At 45.3% G+C, this 19,842-nt stretch overlaps 1 protein-coding gene across 1 annotated transcript in view; it reads left to right on the top strand.

Annotated features, from left to right (window-relative positions):
• Positions 1-17,855, top strand: part of PLCB2 (phospholipase C beta 2) — a 59,839-nt gene extending 41,984 nt beyond the window's left edge. Inside the window, exons 17-33 of the mRNA XM_065404271.1 lie at positions 475-559; positions 1,144-1,268; positions 3,036-3,190; positions 3,657-3,821; positions 4,668-4,767; positions 5,223-5,327; positions 5,863-5,948; positions 6,411-6,507; positions 7,997-8,053; positions 9,898-10,111; positions 10,428-10,596; positions 11,469-11,545; positions 13,927-14,022; positions 15,305-15,362; positions 16,100-16,186; positions 16,904-17,155; positions 17,750-17,855. Of these exons, the coding sequence (XP_065260343.1) occupies positions 475-559; positions 1,144-1,268; positions 3,036-3,190; positions 3,657-3,821; positions 4,668-4,767; positions 5,223-5,327; positions 5,863-5,948; positions 6,411-6,507; positions 7,997-8,053; positions 9,898-10,111; positions 10,428-10,596; positions 11,469-11,545; positions 13,927-14,022; positions 15,305-15,362; positions 16,100-16,186; positions 16,904-17,155; positions 17,750-17,842 (2,021 nt within the window). The 3' untranslated portion in view covers positions 17,843-17,855. The remainder of the gene's footprint in view (positions 1-474; positions 560-1,143; positions 1,269-3,035; positions 3,191-3,656; positions 3,822-4,667; positions 4,768-5,222; positions 5,328-5,862; positions 5,949-6,410; positions 6,508-7,996; positions 8,054-9,897; positions 10,112-10,427; positions 10,597-11,468; positions 11,546-13,926; positions 14,023-15,304; positions 15,363-16,099; positions 16,187-16,903; positions 17,156-17,749) is intronic.
• Positions 17,856-19,842: the final 1,987 nt, after the last annotated feature.

The following is a 19,842-nucleotide window of genomic DNA, read 5'->3' as shown; positions in this document are numbered from 1 at the left end:
GAAACAATTTATGTTGCACACATCTCTGCCATGTGAGCCCCCCTCTGTCTGTGAGATTATAATGTGTGGTTTGGAAACAAAATTAAGGGCTGTAACGGTTGCTATGTTTTCTATAAAAGAAAAGGTGAACTTCTTAACACCCTCCCCAACTCTTTGCAAGCTGATCCTCTGGATGTGTTCATTTGCCTGTCCCAGATAAACCCAACCCAAATCCCAACAGCTCAAATAAACCTTTATGAGTACTCCTCCAATCCCATTTCAGAGGGCCAAGCAAGGATGGAGGTGTCTTGATCTGATCATGGGGTCCATGGGGAAAGGTATAGGTGGGTCCATGGGGAAAGAGACAGGCTGGGTGTTTCTTGGTCTGAGGCCCAGCATGAATGTGTCATGCTTTGATTGCGGCACTTGCCAGAGTATGAGATGGGGTGCTGGGAGTGCCTGTCTTTTAAACATTTCCCTCTTCCATACTCCCAGAGCAGAACCGAAGTTATGTCATCTCCTCCTTCACCGAAATGAAGGCTTATGATCTACTGACCAAATCTGCTGTGCAGTTTGTAGAGTATCCTTTTTGCTAGATGAGCTCTTAGGCAGCATTGTCCTGTGTACCTGGGTGATGCATTTTAAGCGGAATATGAAAGCATTACTCCCTGTCATATAGTATCATTCTGGTAAACTGTACGACAATGCACAGTCCCATGAGTGCTTGCAGGCTCCTGGGATAAGGTAAAGACAGCACAATTTGCTTTGGGTGCTCAGAACCTTATTAGCTCCACTCACAATTCATGAAAAGTACCAAGTACACAGAGAACTCAGACATGGTACTATTATCTGGGACACATGTAGGTCATACTGGTCACAGGGCTTCCCGATAGGATGCCTGCTGCCCTCTAGCAGGTGCAGTCAGGACTACCAAATGCTTGTTGCTAAGCATAGAGCACATCATGTTATATAGGGATGCAGGAAAGCGTTCTCGCTTTGATACCATGTCTTAAAGCCTCTGGTGTTTATAACATGGGATGTTACCAAGGGATGCAGGCATTTCAGACCTAAAGAAGCTCATGTAATCTGGAACTGGGAGCTAGTCCCAGGACACATGTGCAGCAATAGGCCACTCCAGACCCGTTTCCTATGGAGTAACTGCAGATATAACAAGCGACAGATGAGCCGGATTTACCCCAAGGGCACCCGGATGGACTCATCCAACTACATGCCTCAGATGTTCTGGAACGTCGGCTGTCAAATGGTGGCCTTAAACTTCCAGACAATGGGTGAGTTGCAAGCTGTCCCATGCTTCTCAATAGGTGGGGTTGTGTTCACACCCACTCTTATTTCCCCTCTTTCCCTCACTGGGATTTCCCGGTATTACCAGGTGCCTCTGAACATGTGTGCTGTTTGCTTTGCCCTTGTCTTGTCAAATTCGACCTACCCCTGGATATCTCTCGGTCTCCAACTGAGCCTCTCTCTCTTGCAGACAGAGCCTTTTTCAGCAGCACAGACAGAGTTAGCCCTGCACGACAATACCTTTGAACTCCATCCTCCCACATACTATCCATGCAGTCCAGCATCTGCAGAAATCATCTCAGGCCAGCCTAATTTCATTCTTCAGATGGTGTGGGGAGTGTAGTGGTTAACACAGGCTGTTGGGATGCACAGCTACACCTAAGCCACAGATGCTGTTGTAGACAGCATGCTCAACTAGGCAGAGGAGCTTCCCTCCACCGCACTCTAGCACTTTCCCTCCCCACTGCTGTTTCCAGTGTTGTTGATCTGGGGTGGGCACGAAGGGGCTCCAGGGCTCCCCCTTCCCATGTCCACTTTAGGTACTGCATGCCCAGGGTGAGAAGGTGGGGAGGAAGGGCCTCTGTCTCTCACACACACGTGCGTGAGAGTGTAGAAGAGCTAGAGGCTGGAAGTTGCAGCCTGACAAATTCAGACTGGAAATAAAGTGCAGATTTAGAACAGTGAGGATAATTAACCCTTGGAACAGTTTACCAAGGGTTCAGGTGGATTCTCCATCACTGGCAAATTTACATCATGATTAGGTGTTTTTCTCAAAGATGTGCTCTGGTTCAAACAGGAATTATTTGGGAGGTCTCTGGCCTGTGTTGTACAGGAGGTCGGACTAGATGATCACAATGGTCCTTTCTGGCCTTGGAATCGATAGGTGGGCTGGGGAGAGGGAAAGTGGGAGAGAGGGGAAGGAAAAGTGAAAGTCGGAGAGACTGGTGGAGAGGGGATTGTATGGTATATGGGGCGTAGAAAGAGTGAGTGAATGGCAAAGGAAGGAGGAGAGGGCAAACATTAATAGCGGAGCAGACAGATTGAGAAGGGCTAGAGCAGTGGTCTCCAACCTTTTTACGCACAAGATCACTTTTTGAGTTTAAGATCAACCCAAGATCTACCCTGCCCCTTCCCTGAGGCCCCGCCCCACTCACTCCATTCCCCCTCCCGCCGTCACTCGCTCTCCCTCACTGACACCGGGCTGGAGCAGGGGGCTGGGGTGCGGGAAGGGGTGCAGGCTCTGGGCTGGGGCCGAGGGGTTCGGAATGTGGGAAGGGGCTCTGGGCTGAGCCTGGGGCAGTGGGTTGGGGTGCAGGAGTGAGAAGTCCAAGCTCTGGGAGGGAGTTTGGGTGCAGGGGTCATATGGTCACACTGCACCTAACCTCATAGAATACACTGGACATTTCATTAATTTTACTTTTTATTAGTGTCATTTGTGGTTTATAGACCCAAAAACCCTTCAGGGATTGTCACAAATCAGTGTAACATTCTCAACTGCAGTGTGTGCATTGGCTGAGCGTGGGGCAGGAGGTTGGGGTGCAGGAAAGGGTGAGGGGTCTGGGAGGGAGTTTGTGGTGCAGGAAGGGGCTCCAGGCTGGGGGGGTTGAGGTGTAGGAGGGGTTTGGGGTGCAGGAGGGGGTGTGAGGTGCAGGCTACAGAAGTTCAGTCTCTACAGCTCCTTGATACATACAGACCTTACTGCTGCACTCCCACAAAAATTCCTGTCTCTGTGTTCCGTTGTCTCTCTCCCTCAGATGTCCCCATGCAACAGAATATGGCCCTCTTTGAGTTCAACGGCCAGAGCGGCTACCTTCTCAAACACGAATTCATGCGGCGTCCAGACAAGCAGTTCGACCCTTACTCTGTGGACCGTATTGACGTGGTGGTAGCAAGCATCCTGTCAATAACGGCAAGTACAAGCCCCTGAGCTGTTTCTCTCCTGACAGAGCTGCACTCTCGCAGCAGGGAGATAACTGGCACCTATAGCTCCTCTATTTACCACCCAGGAGGGCTCTTAATGGCAAATGAACCTGTAACTTCCTGCCGGAGAGTGTTACTATGGCAACTCCCAGTCCTTTCAGTGTTTAAAATTAATCATAATCACATGAAAATAGAAAATTAGCATCTGCCACATGGAATAATCCCGGGCTCTGGTGATGGGGACGGAAGATGACGGGGGGAGCACTAAAGCAAGGAGCACCGGGGAAGGGAAAGAGGAATTAGACAGGCATGTTATAGGGAATGAATGGGCTGGAGGACAGCAGTGACCAAGAAAAAAGAGGAGACAGGCAACAGAAGAAGTGGCCCTAACCCTAATTCTAAGGCTGGAGAGGGTTTTACTAGCCATTGCTAGTTTTATTTCTATTTGTTCTTAGATCCTTTCTGGCCAGTTCCTCTCAGAGCGCAGCGTGAAGACATATGTAGAAGTGGAACTGTTTGGTTTGCCAGGGGACCCAAAACGTAAATACAGAACCAAGCTGACATCAAGTGCCAATTCCCTCAACCCTGTATGGAAGGAGGAGGCTTTTGTTTTTGAAAAGGTAACAACACTTCATGGTAACTCAGATAAAGGGCCCCTAAAGAGACCAGTGATCATGAGTTTTTTCTTTGGGGATTCCAGGGCCACATGAAAAACTCCTTCTTAGATCCATAAAGATCTTTGTGGAGATTCCATGGGCCAGAGATTCGAACAACCACAAGTCCCTCTATTGATGAAGGATCATTGGGAACCCTTTCTGGACATCCCAGAGGCCAAAACACTCCTCTCTGAGCATTTCAAACTGAATTTGCTAATCAAATGAGCCTTGGGAATCTCCAGCCATGAGGAAGCAGAAAAGATGAGAGTAAATACACCCATGTTGTATCACAGAATAAGAGGCACTGTTTTAGGAACAATGGTAGAATAGTGAGAGAGTCTCATGTGAGTCAGATCATAGGATCCATGCAACTTTCCCTGGAAGAACCGATTTGCTTGTTGCTACTATTCCAGCTGTGGGGTATGGGGGGGTACCAGCAAGGTAATAATAATGCTTAGTACTTACATACTGCTTTACATGTTCACCTTCACAACACCCTTGGGAAAGCAGGGGAAGCTTTCACCAGCTCATGAGGCAAGGTGGGTATCATCTCCATTTTAGAGGATGGTTCTGAGACACAGACATGTGCAGTGACTAGCCCAAAGCCAGGGTTAGACCTCAGAAATGCCTGATTCCCAACCTGGAGCTCATTCTTGTAAACTATGGGGTCACAAAGCAGCTCTTATTGGGCAGTGGGGGAGGGGGGGTGATTTCCTTCTTGTGTTTACATTTTTACTTAGTGACACCAATACCCTGTTAGGAGTCATAGTAAGGCACCTGGGGCTTGAGCTCTTACATTTTTCTCCCCAGATTCTGATGCCAGAGTTGGCTTCTCTCAGAATTGTGGCTTTGGAGGAAGGAGGAAAGTTCATTGGTCAACGCATCATTCCCATTATTGCTGTGCATTCAGGTAAAGTCAGGCCTTTCTGTGGAAACTCCTTCTGTGTCCTTCATCACTGTCCTTTGCTGTCCTGTGCAGTACAATATTAAGCTGAGCTATGCTAGGGGTTGGTGTTAAGGAGGTGACCCCATGCGCTGATGGAGTTGATGCAAGTAGCAGTGCTAGAAACCGTGGTCCAAAGTGCAGTGGTGCTCTCTCTGGGGATGAAGGGAGATGTTGTGCTGTCCTCTCTTGAGCACAGGAGATCAGTCATTGTTGCACTCCTTTGTGTTGTGTTTGAGGGATTCAAGCAGCAGAGACCCTCCAAACTCATTGCAGTGGAACCTTTGTGTAACCCATAATGCCCGAATATGAGCGCCTTCCGTTTCTCCTCCACGTCACTCACAGACTGCTGTGTTTCCTGTTGGGACATGGGGAGGGGGAGGGAATGCCCTCACTCATTCTCTCCTATTTTCTATTATCAGGCTATCACCACGTTTGCCTTCGCAGTGAGAGTAACATGCCACTCACTATGCCCTCCCTCTTTGTGTACCTGGAGATGAAGGACTATGTCCCTGACACTTGGGCAGGTAATAATATATGGAGATATACCTATCTCATAGAACTGGAAGGGACCTCGAAAGGTCATTGAGTCCAGCCCCCCACCCCAGTCAGGGCGCTTTTATTGGTCCTTTTACCAGCCTTAGTCTGAGCGTCATATTTGGGAGCTTCACATGGTTTTCCACCTCATTGCCAACATTTTGCACAGCTCTAGTTAGGGCTGAGGTTCAGTGAGAGACAAGTGGGAAAACAGCATTCCCAGGAACAGAGTAGGCAGAATGGCAGTGCCTCCCTGTAACTTGTAGGGAGTGCTCTCCCCAGGATGAGGTTGAGATAAAAAGACAGCGGGGTGGGAGAGAACCCATCCGAGAGAGGGCTGAGAGCAGGGAGAATGGAAACACATTCTAGTACTAGGAAAGGGAGCGAGGGATTTCTTCAGGCTGCAGTACATCCCTCAGGCAGTTAGTGTGGAGAATGGCTATTCCCAGAAATAAAATCTGAGTGGCAGGGAAAGGGGAAATCTGACGAGTCCACTGACAATCTGGACCTGCTCTTTGTTTCCAGATCTGACTGTTGCTCTCTCCAACCCCATTAAGTTCTTTAATACCCAGGACAAGAGATCAGTGACGCTGAAACAGGGTTCTGCAGAGGTGAGTGTTTCTACACGTTCTGCAACGTGCTTTGTGGGTTCAGTCTGAAATGATGCAGGGTGCTCATCCTGATGCTTCCTCACCCTGCCAGGAGCAAGGACAGTGTAGCAGTAGTTCAGTCTTTGAAGGGTAAGAGGGGATTCAGTGTCTATTTCAGAAAGCCTTGTCTAATTCCTTGAGGCTGTGGATATCTCCTGGTGCAGCGACTGTATAGACAACATAAACCACCAAAGGGGATCCTGCCTGGTGTCAGGAAAGTCATGCCCACAGATTGCAAAACTAAGCAGACTATGATGTTAAGCTCCTGGGAGATTCCATTGTCTCAAATGGGAAAGCATTGTACTGTTTCCCTCACCGGCTTTGCTAGGATTTATACTTATATTGATTGCTCTATCAGTCACCACATCTATTTCCTGGGTCTGTTTTGCTATACCATTGATTCACGTCTGATCTTTGTTTTAGGGGCCTGACATGCAGAAGACGCTTACAGCAGCTCAAACCAATGGGATACCAAATTCCACCAGGACTTTTAGTTTGCATTCTTCAAATGGACCTGCAGGTAAAGCTGTAGATGTAGGTGGGACTAAAAGAATGAGGAGGGAGATGTACATTGCTCAAACGTTGAAAGAAGGGGGTGCTGGATAGCCCTAGAGAGTGGTAATGGAATCAGAGCCTTTCACCTCTAGGTCACTTGCTTAAATTCTGGCCTCATTCAATACTGAACAAAAGTTGTTACCATCCAGTCACTCTTTAGGTGTGTGTGTGAAACGAGTGGGTGATTTCACTCCATTTCCAAGTGTACAACATTATAAAAATCACCATCACAATTAGCACAGTTGATAATCTCAATAGATAAACCAAAGGTCCAGTGAGCATGGAAACAGAACTATCTTCTTACCCCTAGAGGTGGTCGCTCCAGGTCAGAGTAGGGACATAATAGGTGCAGCAGTATGGATGAAGATTACATTGCCATTGCTTATGCTGTACTGTTCCTGTATTGTGAATAAATAGGGGAGATCACTTCCCAACATTGACAATGCAGCACCTTCACCAGCACTACAGTCACAAGAAGATAACATTTTGGAAAGGAGCAGAGATATGGTTAAAAGAGAAACACATAACTGAGGGCGAGATAGTTCATGTTGTAAATTACCAGCAGGCGCTAAAGAAATTTCTGTAGATTAACAAATTGAGCACCAGCCTTCATACCCTTTCCTCCTTACAGTCAGACATCCAGACCTGGGGAAGGGTTTCCAGATTAAACCTATTCCTTTATATCCATTCAAGCCTATGGCACCAGGATTCGTGTGCCATGGATGTATAGGTCCCAATCCCAGTCATCTGAAATGATGAGTCTCACAATGACTGAATCAATGCAAGGATGTAGAATCCTTTTCTCTCAGAAATATATAAACACTAAACTAATTCTCTCATTTACTCTATTTTCACATTGGTCTAAGAAGCCCACTGACTTCAGCTGAATTACTCCTGATTATGCTAATGGTATGAGGGGAGGTCAAGGCTACCCAAATCCTCACCAACATTGGGGGCAGGAAATGTAGCTTGATGGATTTAGTGGATGACTTGGTTCTAGTCAGTAACACCTCAGTGTTCCTTACCTGTATGTTATTTTACAAAGCCTAATTTTGTGAGGTCCTGATTGCCTGTTTCAAAGTTCTGGGTGCATCAAATCCCATTGAAGCCACGTTGAGGGCACTCCACACCTGGCAAGATTGACCTTACTGAAGTTCTGTTCCATTGTATCTGTTGAGTGCTGATGAATGTTAGACACTCTATTGATCAGCTGAGCTGATCCCTGAGTTCCTTCTGGGACTTGTTGCAGCTTCTGTGTGTAATGTTTCTTCCCAAACAGCAAAAATGGCAGCAAGGGTATTTGATGCAGGAATATATACTTCCCCTCTCACAGCATCCCTTACACCAGCGTAAGCAAGAGTGGGAATGGAGCAGAGTCCCCGCTCCCCATTCTCCACTGCTCCATTTTCAGCCCAGAGGTAGGGTGTGAACAAGAATCTCTTCTGTGGTTTTAGGAGCTATGGCCCTGGGGAAGAAAGAAACTAAAAAAGAAGTTGCAAAAGAAGTTGCAGGTAATTACACCAATATTACTCTAAAGGGCTCTAAAGATAGCTTTAAGCCACCTTTGTGACTCCCCTGTCCTACGCCAACTGGGGCACATTTAGTCATCCTGCATATTTTAGAGTAGCTTCAGGACTGCTCTAATTTGTGCTCTGCTGCCTATGGCCCCAAGGGGACATTGCAGCAGCTGTGAATAGCTGAAGCACAGCAGCACTTCAGCCATGTTCTAATGCCTCCCAGCTTGCCCTCAACACACACATTGTACCAGGGTCTCCTGTAGGAGGCAGCAGAGAGCCAGCATCGCCAGTACCCGAGTCAGAGACGCTCCTATGTTAAAGGACTTCTACAGTGGCCAGATCTGCTGGCTTTAAGGCCCCTTTACACTGGCAGAAGCAGCACGAAGAGGACTACAGGGCAGCTTAAGCCCCCCTGTGGACTGAGCCCTTCATCTGTTGATTTAATGCATTTATTATTTGCCTATTTGTCTGCATCATAATGCTGTGTGATAAAACCAATACACAATATTAACATCAAAATAAAAATCCAACATGCCAGAATATACCACCAAACAGGGCACAAGGATGAATCCACCTGCCCGCAGTCAAACTACCCCACTGGGATCAAATGCCAAATAACTGCCATCCATCTGCTGCAAATTTCCACACATCACAGTTATGAATAAATTACTCAACAAATAAAGGATATTCATAAATTAAAAAAACATTGTTAGGATGGAGTTATGGTTGTATAAGGATAGCTGTTAATACAGCATATAGCTGAGTCATTACTTTAGAAGGCGATAGTTCATAAAGCCTAATTTCCTGACTCAAACATTTGTGTTTGCACTTTCTCCCTGAATTTCCTCACTTTCAAATGTTCACTAGAACTAAAGTTCGGTACGTTCTTACAGATTCCCAAGCACAAACCATTACTTTCCTTAGCACCCCAATAACCTTTTAACCACAGATACCAGAGTTCTAATGACTTGCTGCCCAAGTCATTAGACTTGGAGTCTCTGTAACATTTCCCTTGTACCCTTCCCCATAACCCTTTATCTCCCCTAAAAGCCACTAGCAACACTCTTTCCTCACACCTTGGAGGGGATGTCATACATTAGAACTAGAGACCATTATTCCCCAGACAATGTAAGACTATACTGATCATAATTAGGGCCCTACCAAATTCATGGTCCATTTTGGTCAATTTCATGATCATAGGATTTTTAAAATAGTAAATTTCATGATTGCAGCAATTTAAATCTGAAATTTTATGGTGTTGTAATTGTTGGGGTCCTGACCCAAAAAGGAGTTGTGGGGGGGTCGCGAGGTTATTGTAAGGGGGAATTACTGTATTGCCACCCTTACTTCTGCTCTGCTGCTGGTGGCGGCGCTGCCTTCAGAGCTGGGTGCCCGGACAACAGCTGTTGCCCTCCAGCTGCCCAGCTTTGAAGTCAGCACAGAAGTAAGGGTGGCAATACTGGGACCCCCCTAAAATAACTTTGCGACCCCATCCCTATATTTTCCAACTAAAATTTGTCCTAGCTTCTGGGACACTTAATTTTGTGAATTTGTCTTGTGCCTCATGACATCCTGATGTGTCCCAACACAATTAGGTTGACCATCAGGACAAAATACAGAAAACTGGCAGCTCTACGGGCATGTACCCAGACCATGAATCAACCTGTTGCTTACTGACCTTGCAGTTACCCCGATGAAAGGGAGGAGGTGCTGGAGGCAGTGTTGAAAAACAGCCTGAAACAAAAGGAAATTAGAGTATGGAAAGAATGTCTGCATGAGAGAGAGGTAGGTAGGTGGGTTAGACAGTCAGCCAGGACGCTTTTTATATTGTATTTTAGAGCTCCAAACAGCCAGCCTTGAGGAACTGCAGAAGATGAAGCTTTTTATGAAGCTGCTGAAGAAACAGGAGAAGGAGCTGAAGGAGCTGGAGCGAAAGGGAAGCAAGCGCAGGGAAGAGCTGCTGCAGAGATATTCAGCCCTGTTCTCAGAATTGGTCACCCAGTGTGGCAGGAAGAAGATCGCATGCCCTCGGAAAACCCAGAAAAAGAAAAGGTAAAATACAGCATAAGAAGTCCCCAGATGTGCTGTACGGCACTCAGGAGGCCTTGCTGACTGCACGCACAAGACGTGCTAAGTGCTTCCCTCAGAGAAACACACATGAGCCACACACTTCCCCTGTCTTCATGCCTACCCTCCAAAAAAGAGGCATGGAGGGGGTTGCCTGCCACATAGTTCCATAGGTGTGCACAGAGTTGCACATTCCTTTCTGAGAGGTGTACGGGAGGACTCTTTGATATGGTACAACAACTAGAATGGATTATCTTCTGTGCTGCAGTAAGCATTCCTCCTCTGTTCCTCCTGTTAACAGGTGTTTGACTGTAGAGGAGGTCAGTGCAGGAGGGACTCCAGCAGAGATGGCAGAGAATGCTGACAGCCGAGTCTTGGAGCTGAAGGAGAAGCTGGAAATGGACCTAATGCAAGTGTGGGAAGAGCAGTATGATGGGATTCGGAAAAAGAAAGAGCAGCATGCCACAGAGGTATGGACTGCATGTGTACTCCACCTGGGCACTCACAGACTAGGGGTGACCCACAGAGAGTGTCACCAGCCAGGTTACACCTTCACTGACTGCTACCATTAGAGCATTGCAGATGCAGCCAGCAACAGGAATGCCCACTGACACAGCCCTAGTCACCAACATTGCTGTATCCTTGCAGATGACATGTTGGAATAAAGCCACTCCAGCAGATTTCATACCAGCTATAATCAAAGCAATGCCTATAGATGCAATGCCCACACACAGCATGCCCCACAGGCCGAGTGCTACTCACGGGGCCTGATCTTGTTCCTGTTGGAATCAGTGTATTTTCTCCATCTGACTTCAGTGGAGCTAAGATCAGGTCTATATACGTGGTGCCATCAGACACAACATATCCCACAGAATGCCATTGGTAGACACAGTGCCCTCAGATGCATCACCACTCACAGGGAGAATGACAGCCAGAGAGACTATACCTGAAGATAGGTCACTGCCCAAATCTAGTGATAGCCAAGGAGTCACCCTCAGCTCGATGACTGCCCACCAGTACAGTGCAACCCAGAGCCCCAGTGTAACAGAGGCACTTGTATCTGCCCACACAAACTAAAGGGTAGGAACATACACACATGGTATACCCTACAAATATGTGCTGTGACCCACAGGGATAGCTCCACCAAAGGTGCCCTGATGCAATCCACCAACACAGCTTGGCCCACATACACAAATCACAATTTGCAGACACAGTGTCATATTTCCAAAACCATGTTGATTAATTGACTGCTGTAAGTAAATGAAGGGTGAAGTCAATGGCAGGAGAATCAGTTAGCTCCTGACTGTGTACTCTTGTTTGGTTTTTTTGATCCCTTGAACAGCAAATTGCCAGACTAATAGAAGTAGCAAGGGAGAAGCAGGCAGCTGAGCTGAAGGCACTGAAGGAATTGTCAGAAAGGTAAATTATGATCATTTGAATAACAAAGTAATAATAGTATAGCACTTCATTGGTAATCACAAAGCGCTGTACTGAGCTGGGTAAGCATCACTATCATACAAATAGACGAACTGTGTGACTTACCCAAGGTCATGCTATGAGTCAGTGGCAGAGATGGGAGGACAACTCCGGTCTCCTGACTTCCAGAATGGCGCTCTATGTTGTGCCTCAGAGCATAGTAGCAATGAAGTTAGAGCTGCTCTAGCTGGCCAACACTCTGTTTTATATGGATAGCAGCTTGGAGTATTGTACAGCAGGTAAAATTGTCTGTAAGATGATTGTAGTTTGTGGATCTAGGCATATGTACATTGCTGCACCGGATCAGACCAGTGACCTCCTAGTCCAGTGTTCTTTCGCCACCAGTGTCCAGTGCCAAATGCATGAGAGGAAGATGCAGGAAATGCTTCAATGGACATTTATAATTTTTAACTGTGAGGGTAATTAATCATTAGAACAATTTACCAAGGGTTGTGGTGGATTCTCCATTATTGGCAATTTTTAAATCAAGATTGGCTGGTTTAACAGATCAGCTATACTTCAAAATGAATTATTTTGGGAAGGCCTCTGGCCTGTGTTATACATGACATCTGACTAGATGATCACAATGGTCCCTTCTGGCCTTTGGATCTATGAATTTATGGAGTAAGATGCTCAGAAGGGAAATTTCTTCCTACCCCAGGCAGGCTTATGTCCTGAAACATGAAGATTTATAGACTTTATATTTTATCCTGTTTAGTGTAATTGACAATATTTGCATTGTCAATATAAATGTCTGACTCCTACTAAGTTCTTGGCTTGGATAGTATCTTCTAAAAATGAATTCCATAGGTTAATAATTACATGTTGTTTAAAAAGTGTTTTTATTTATCAGGTTTAAATTTACTGTCTTTAAGTTTCACAGAAAGAAATCCAGGTCTTTTTCCTGAGTGGTTATGGTTAAATTAGAACGCAACAATGTGTACGAGTAATTCAAATGATTACTTCCACTATGCATTATCTCACATTTTTCAACACTAAACTGTATCTGCTCTCTGAAGTTCTTTAGTCTTTTTTAGTCTTGACTAATACATAATTTTGTGTCACATGCAAATGTTGCCAACTAACTATTCAGCATATTTTCCAGATCATTAATAAATATATTAAACAACACTAGTTCTAGTAAAGAACATTGGGGCACCCAATTCTTAATCTTTTGCCATGTTGAACATTAACTGTTTAGTCTTGTTCTTTTTTGTCTCTTAGCTAGTTTCTGATTCAGTTGCCTCCCCTATAACTACATAGTTTCTTTAGTAGTCTTTTTGAGTGATTTTGTTAAAGCTTTTTGAAAGTGCAAATAATATCAACCAGTTCTCCTTTATCCATTATTTTGTTGACATACTAAAACAATTCTAGTAAATTAGAGAACAGTTTTCCTATGCAGTAGCCATGTACATCTAGATGTTTTATATTTCTGCTTTTAATTAAACTTTCCAACTAATTTTCCTAGAACTAAAGTAATGCTCACTGGCCTCTAATTCCCAACATCACCCCCGTGCTTTTTTAAAAGATGAGCATATTTGTTATCCTCAAAACCTCTGATATAGTAGCTGAGTTTAATGGGAAATTGCATCCTTTTGTGACCAGCTCAGCCATTTCATTCATTCTAAAGGTCCTTTGTCCTTCTTGGATGAATACCATCCTGACCTGGAGAATTTTTGCTTTTTAGCAATTTATTCCCTAGTGGGCCTGCAAGACCTAGCGATTCACTTGCATGTTTCCTATTTCTGATATACTTAAAGAATTTCCTGTTATTTGTTTTTGTCTTTGCTATTTGCTCTTCAATTCCCTGAGCCTTCCTAATTTCCATTTCACATGTTATCTGCTATAGGTTACGCTCCTTTCTATTAACTTCATATGGGCTGGATTTCTATTTTTTCACAATACTGGTTTGGCTCAAATATCCTCTTTTAACTTTCCCATATCATCATACAAAGCCTTCCTGCTTCTCTTTACTTAGGGTTATGAGTACTTTCTGTGTCTCTTATCAATATTCTAGCGGAGACAAGTGTAGCAAAGTGTTAAGAGTATTCAGAATGGATTTGCATGATGTAACCCAGGTATAATGTCCTTGTGTATTTTGTCCTAGCCCCCTGAGATCACTCACCTCAGGTAAGGAACATTTTAAATCCAGTAAACAAAGGGTCTTATTTTAGATCTCTTCTGAAATTTTCCCTTGCTACCAGGTTTGCCTTTCTTGTATGAAAAGCTCTCCAAGGTATGTGTTTTTAGAAACCAGTTGTTCATATACAGAGAGTGTCTGATGGTTGTTGGTCCCGTCATTCATGACATCTTCATCTCTGCAGTGATACTAAAGAGATAAAGAAGAAGCTGGAGGCAAAGAGACTGGACCGAATCCAAGTCATGACCAAGAGTACCATTGACAAGACTGCTCAGGAGAGGTACTGGATGGACATCCTAGGGCTTGGTCTGCACAGAACAGAGAACGATCCCAGGCAGGGAACTCCATTGCACTATGGTCTTTATCACCACTAGGCAGTTAGTAACCGCCACTACATTGGACATGGAAGGCAAACCCATATACCTTGCTCCCTTATCAGCCTAATTTCAACTCCCCTCACAGGATGGTATTGCTCCAGCTTTGGTCTGTCTTCATGTGGGCTGGATTTCCATCCCTCTCCCTGTTGCCATCACCTTCTGGTAAACAGGGACACATGCTCTGAGAGGCCAAATTTCTAGACACAGTAGTAAGGGCACTGCTGCAGTCTGCACTCAGCTCTTGCATTGCTCTGCAGCGCCTTCCATACACGTAGTGTTATAGGGGAAGATCAGCTCCACATAGTACAACCTTAAATGGTTTGATCCTGAAAGGAGCTGACCACCTGCAATTCCCTTTGAAGTTAGTAGGAGCTGTGAGTGCTCAACATCTCTCAGAATCGAACCCAAAGAGTCCATATGAAAACCCCCTGAGGTCATTACAAATGGATGAAAGCGTTCTGCTGTAGTTCTTAAGGCTGGAAAGCCTTGACTAGAGCAGTGTGCTTGCATGGAGAAGCATCTCCCTATGGGACTTACCACAAGTTGGTATGGTTGGTACCTTCATTTTGGTGTTTTCCACTATCCTAGAGGCTCTGCTCTCTTATTTATCTTAGTCTCTTACTCATTAAGGTAGCAAAGAAGCCTCAATATCTTCCAGCCATTTCAGTTTTTCAGATGAAGGCTGGGAATGCAGCCTTTTCCTAACACTCCTTACCTACGCTACACCTTGGTAGAAATGGATCTCAGACTAGACTAAAAAGAAGCTCCTCCGTAAAGCCTCTCTTTAGAACCTATTTATGAGCATCTATTATTCACCTCAGTTAAGATACAAATACAACTTTTGAGACTCGTAACCTTAGTAAAGTACTTTGGATGCTTGTTCACTTGGAACATATAATGTTATATGCCACCTTCCTTTATACTGTATATGTTACAATAATTTTCTATGCTTTTTATTTGCCCATGCCTCAAATTGGTACTTTCACTAGCACATTTATATACAATGTAATATCCTTCCTGGTTATAAATGCAATTTGGTCTTTCTATATGGACACGAGCAGCCCTATCGTAAACATGAGAATTTATGGTAATTTTACAGATATTGACTAACTGGTGCCTTGGATAAAGATAACAGATAGATAGGATTTATTTTTACTAATACCTGCTGTTGTTGTGTTTTTAAAGATTAAAGAGAGAAATTAATAATTCACACATTCAGGAAGTGGTGCAGATGATCAAACTGGTAAGTGTCTCTGTGGAAACCTTCTGCAGCATCTTTGTTCTCTGCAAGGTGGTGTTGTCTTGTGTACGTACTGTGTGCGTGTCACTGGTTTGTGCAAACATTGAGCTCTCTTAGGTATATAGTCCTACTGCACTGGATCCTCAAGATATATGCAGATCCAAATCTTTAGTGACTATGCTTTCTGTGATAGTGTGACGACAGCTACAATCTTGCTAAGGATTGTAGGTCCTGCCAGCTGGAGACAGTGCATCACAAAAGAGATTTCTCCAGGGTTCTGCAAATCCACCTAGCAGGATGCTGCAGGGAAAGAATTTTCTAGCCTGGCTATTCAGAGACATGACTTTATGTCCCAATATTGCTGGGATTATTCATGTGTTTAAAGTTAAGCATGTGTGAAAATCTTTGCAAACATGGGGCCCTACTAAGCACACTTTCTACAGTACGTGGAGGAGCATCAGTTGTGATGAGCAGATCCAGCCATGGTATATATTGTGTGTTCATGCAATGATCTCCCCATCACTATAGGTCATCACCAGCTTTTGAACACAGCACCTTGAGACTAACGGAGTAACTTCATTAGCTGGCAGAAATAGAAGAGCTAGAGGGGGATGTGACACGCACTTTATAAGCATGTTACATACAGCTTTGGTCATACTGAACTTTCTCTGCAATGTTTATACAGCTCCGCTGAGAAATGTCTCTTTTAAAACTTAAATTTGTTTTTTTATTCCTTGAAGATGACAGAAAAGATGATCAAGTACCAAGAGAAACTGGAAGAGAAGCAGGCACATTGTTTAGAAAAGATCAAGGAGAAAGAAAGCCAGGTAAAGGCAAAGAAGAATCCAGGATTTAATATGGTCACTCGGTACAGTAAATCCAGGACTTAATGTGAGAGCCAGTCCTCTTTATGAACTCCCTTCTGATAACACCACCCTGTATAGTCTCAGTTCCATGTACACATATCACATATGATTAGTCCCCACTTCAGACACATCCCATACAAGTTACACAGAAATGGTATGATTTGGAGAACATGGAGCTCATCTCTAGGTCACTGCATCAATGCCAACCTATGCAAGTTGATAGAGACCAAAAATTATTACTATCCGGAATGCTTCTTGATGGCCTATGTGAAGTGAGTTAGTGATCACAGTTCAATTTTCAGCAGACTATGGTACAAATATAAAAAATACAATTATAACTGGCACCCTTATTACAGTCCTCACCAGAGAGGCCAAGATTGCCTCAGCTATGGACAATAAATTGCCCTCTCCCCTCGTAAGATGAGCCTCCCAAAACAGGATTGAGACATGGTGGGGCTCTGATGAGAAGTTTACACGGTCACTGCCTTAATGTATGTGTTCTGTGGCTAAAGAATTTCAGCCTCCACTGCTAAAATCCCAGCCCTCTCACCAGCACTAAATTCACTTTTCAGATTAAGAATTCTATAAAAGCCCAGTTTGGAATGAACTTTACATTGCTTCTCCTGTGTTCCGAGAGTGACACCAGGACACATGCCTCTCTTTTTTCCCCATTTGCAGCTCCAGAAGGAGGCGTTGGCAGAGTATGAGGAGAAAGTGAAAACCCTTAGCATGGAGGTACAAGATTTGGCAAGGAACTGTGTGAAAGTCTGCTTCCCTCTGGAGGCTAATATCAAGAAGGAAGAAGCCCTGAACGCCAGCAGTGAAGGAAAACAAGGCTCTAAGGACCAACCAGAAGGAAAGATACCTGTAGCTGAGATATCAGGGCTTGAGACATCCATGGCTGAGACCTCCATAGCTCAGACCCAAAAAGTTGAGTTGTCTGACCAGTATCGGGAAAGCAGATTATGAGAGATGCTTCTCCTAATCCTTATTCTGCTTCTGGAAGCTCATTTCAAACATTAATAGGGGCTATAGTAAAGTTAGGCCGTGAAATAAACTTAATCTACTCAGAATACCATCCTTCCCAGCCAGGGAGTTGTATGGGTTGCTGAAGTTCACCAGAAACTTACTACTTACTTCACTGTCTTTCAAAATGTGGAAGAGAAGAGATTTTAGGGAATCACCCATAGATGGGAGGTTTGGTCTGTAGGAAACACTTTGTCTTCCACTCCGGCTTAGTGTCACACCACCACGCCCCCCCCCCCAGGGGGGTCCCCTGGAAAGGCAGATCTGCACTGCATGTTGCTAACACTGTTGCAAGCATCGCAAAGCATTTTGGGGAGGGTCAAAGGTGTGAGTGTAGAGTGGAAGATTTCTTTGCAGGCTGCGAGAGGGACAGGGCCGTGGGGGTGTGACATTAGCAGCAGGTATTTCAGGATCATTAGTGGCTTCATGACTGGCAATTCTGACACAGCTAGCTTGTCTTCATTATCTCAGACTTCATCAAATTTATTCTGTTTATAGGAGGCCCTTCCACAGACTAGAAGCGAGTTGGAATGTCACTTTAAGGAACCTCATGCCATCAGTGCACCATTTTCCCTCTCTCAAACAGAATAGTGCTGGCTCCATGGATTTCTCCTATCGGCAGAGGAAAGAAGAATCTCAAAGAGCATTATGCTGGTGTTCACACACCATTTTAGATAAATTGCAGTGGAAAAAAACCCCTAGGAAATGGAAGGAGAGTACTCTATGATCAGTTTTCTAGATTTTTTTTAAATGTCTTCTTTTTCCTAGTGACTATTTTTCACTTCTGCTGTATCTTTTGGAAGCTGGTGGTTCTACAGATAGGTTTTATGGGACCCATTTAGACTTGGGTTGACCCCTCATAGAATGTATAGACAGAAAATCTGTAAGGGCTCTCTAATACTCACCTGTAGAAATTATGCAGAGAAATGAGCCATTTCTCCCATTTGTTACTACAAAATAACCTAGAGAACTCCTGTCCAATTCTCTGTGGACATTCCATAAAGTTTTCTACAGAGCCCCATCAAGATTCTCTAATGAAGCTATGATAACTCAATATTTGGGGCCCTTTTGGAAGCATACGGTCACAATTTTGAAAACTTTTAATTTATTTTAAGGGTAAATAAACAGAGTTTCCTTAAATGTTCCTCATAATGTAAGGACACCTGTTCCATTGGCTGGCCTATCAAAAAGTACAGCAATTTGTTTCAAAACCTGCCTCAAAATGCTGTGCACAAGCTAAAACCTCCTATTCACTATGCTTCTGTACCAATGTATTAGAACAAAAGCTCGGCAAACTCTCCCGCAGGCGGTGCAGTCTGAAGAAGTACAGTGTGGGAGGAATGAGGGAAGAGAAACTCCTTCAGTACATACGCTACCCACAGGAGGTTTGTGGCCTTTATCTCAGCTTGCTAGGGGCTCAAGGAGGTTTTTTTATGCTGTTTGCCCTTTGCCACACGTGCTGCCATGCACTGTGTGTAACAGTGCAGTCCGTAGCGTCTTCCCTACAGTAGCTGCAGATTTCTGACTTCCTCAGTAGTTATTTCTAGCTGTAATTGCAGACTGAAGGGCATAATACACATGTTCAATTACACAGCTTAATTTTGAAGTATGTTAGTCCTGACCTTAAGACTTTCTGCATTTTTTGACTGCAGATGGGAGTATGTGACCCTTAGATTGTCTGAGACCTGGTGTCCATTTGCTGCTGCTGCTCTCGGGTAATACCAGAGGTGAAAGTAAGCCGGTACGGTCCAGTACGGCATACCGGCAAGAGCCGGTACACCGTGCCGGACCAGACCGGCTTCTCCTGCAGGGAGGCCCGGGCCCTTTAAAGCGCCGCCCGAGGCCCGCTGCTGGAGCTCCGGCGGCGCTTTAAAGGGCCCGGGGCTCCCTGCAGCGGTCGGAGCCTCTGGCCCTTTAAATCACCGCCGGAGCCCTGCTGCCACTACCCCGCAGTGGCAGGAGCACCAGGCCCTTTAAATCCCCACCCGAGCCCTGCCACCCCGGGGTAGCGGCGGCAGGGCTCCCGCGGTGATTTAAAGGGCCCGGAGCTCCACGGCGGCCAGAGCCCCAGGCCCTTTAATTCGCCCCTGAGCCCTGGGGCTCCCAGCCGCCTCTGCAGCTGGTTGCTCCGGGGTGATTTAAAGGCCCTGGGGCTCCCAGCCACAGCCGGAGCCCCAGGGCCTTTAAATCTTGAAAGGCCCCGCCTCTTCCCGTTGAGGCCACACCCCCACTCAGGACTCCGGCGTACCAGTAAGTCCTTTAAGTTACTTTCACCCCTGGGTAATACAAAGCTTTCTAGCATAAAGTGAACAAAACCAAACATCATGGGCCATATTCCCAGTTACTCATTTCTGCGCATGGGGCAGGAGGAGAGTGGGGGGTGGGGGGGATGTGTGGAAGGTGACCTTTGCATGCCCTGTATTCTACGACTGTTCAATGCCCTGCCTGGTCCCCAGTGTAAATTCGAGCAACCTCCTCAGCATCTGGATGCTGGAAAGCAGAGAATAGCACAGTTCAGTTGACTCTGGTCATGCTCCCTACACCAGGGACTGGGACGGGGCTAGCAAATAACCCTAATGCCAGTTCTACAA

The sequence above is a fragment of the Emys orbicularis genome, chromosome 4 (assembly GCF_028017835.1).
Source record: "Emys orbicularis isolate rEmyOrb1 chromosome 4, rEmyOrb1.hap1, whole genome shotgun sequence".
Taxonomy (NCBI): Eukaryota; Metazoa; Chordata; order Testudines; family Emydidae; genus Emys; species Emys orbicularis.
Note: the sequence above shows the minus strand (reverse complement) of the source record. Positions and strands in the feature narration are given on the sequence as shown.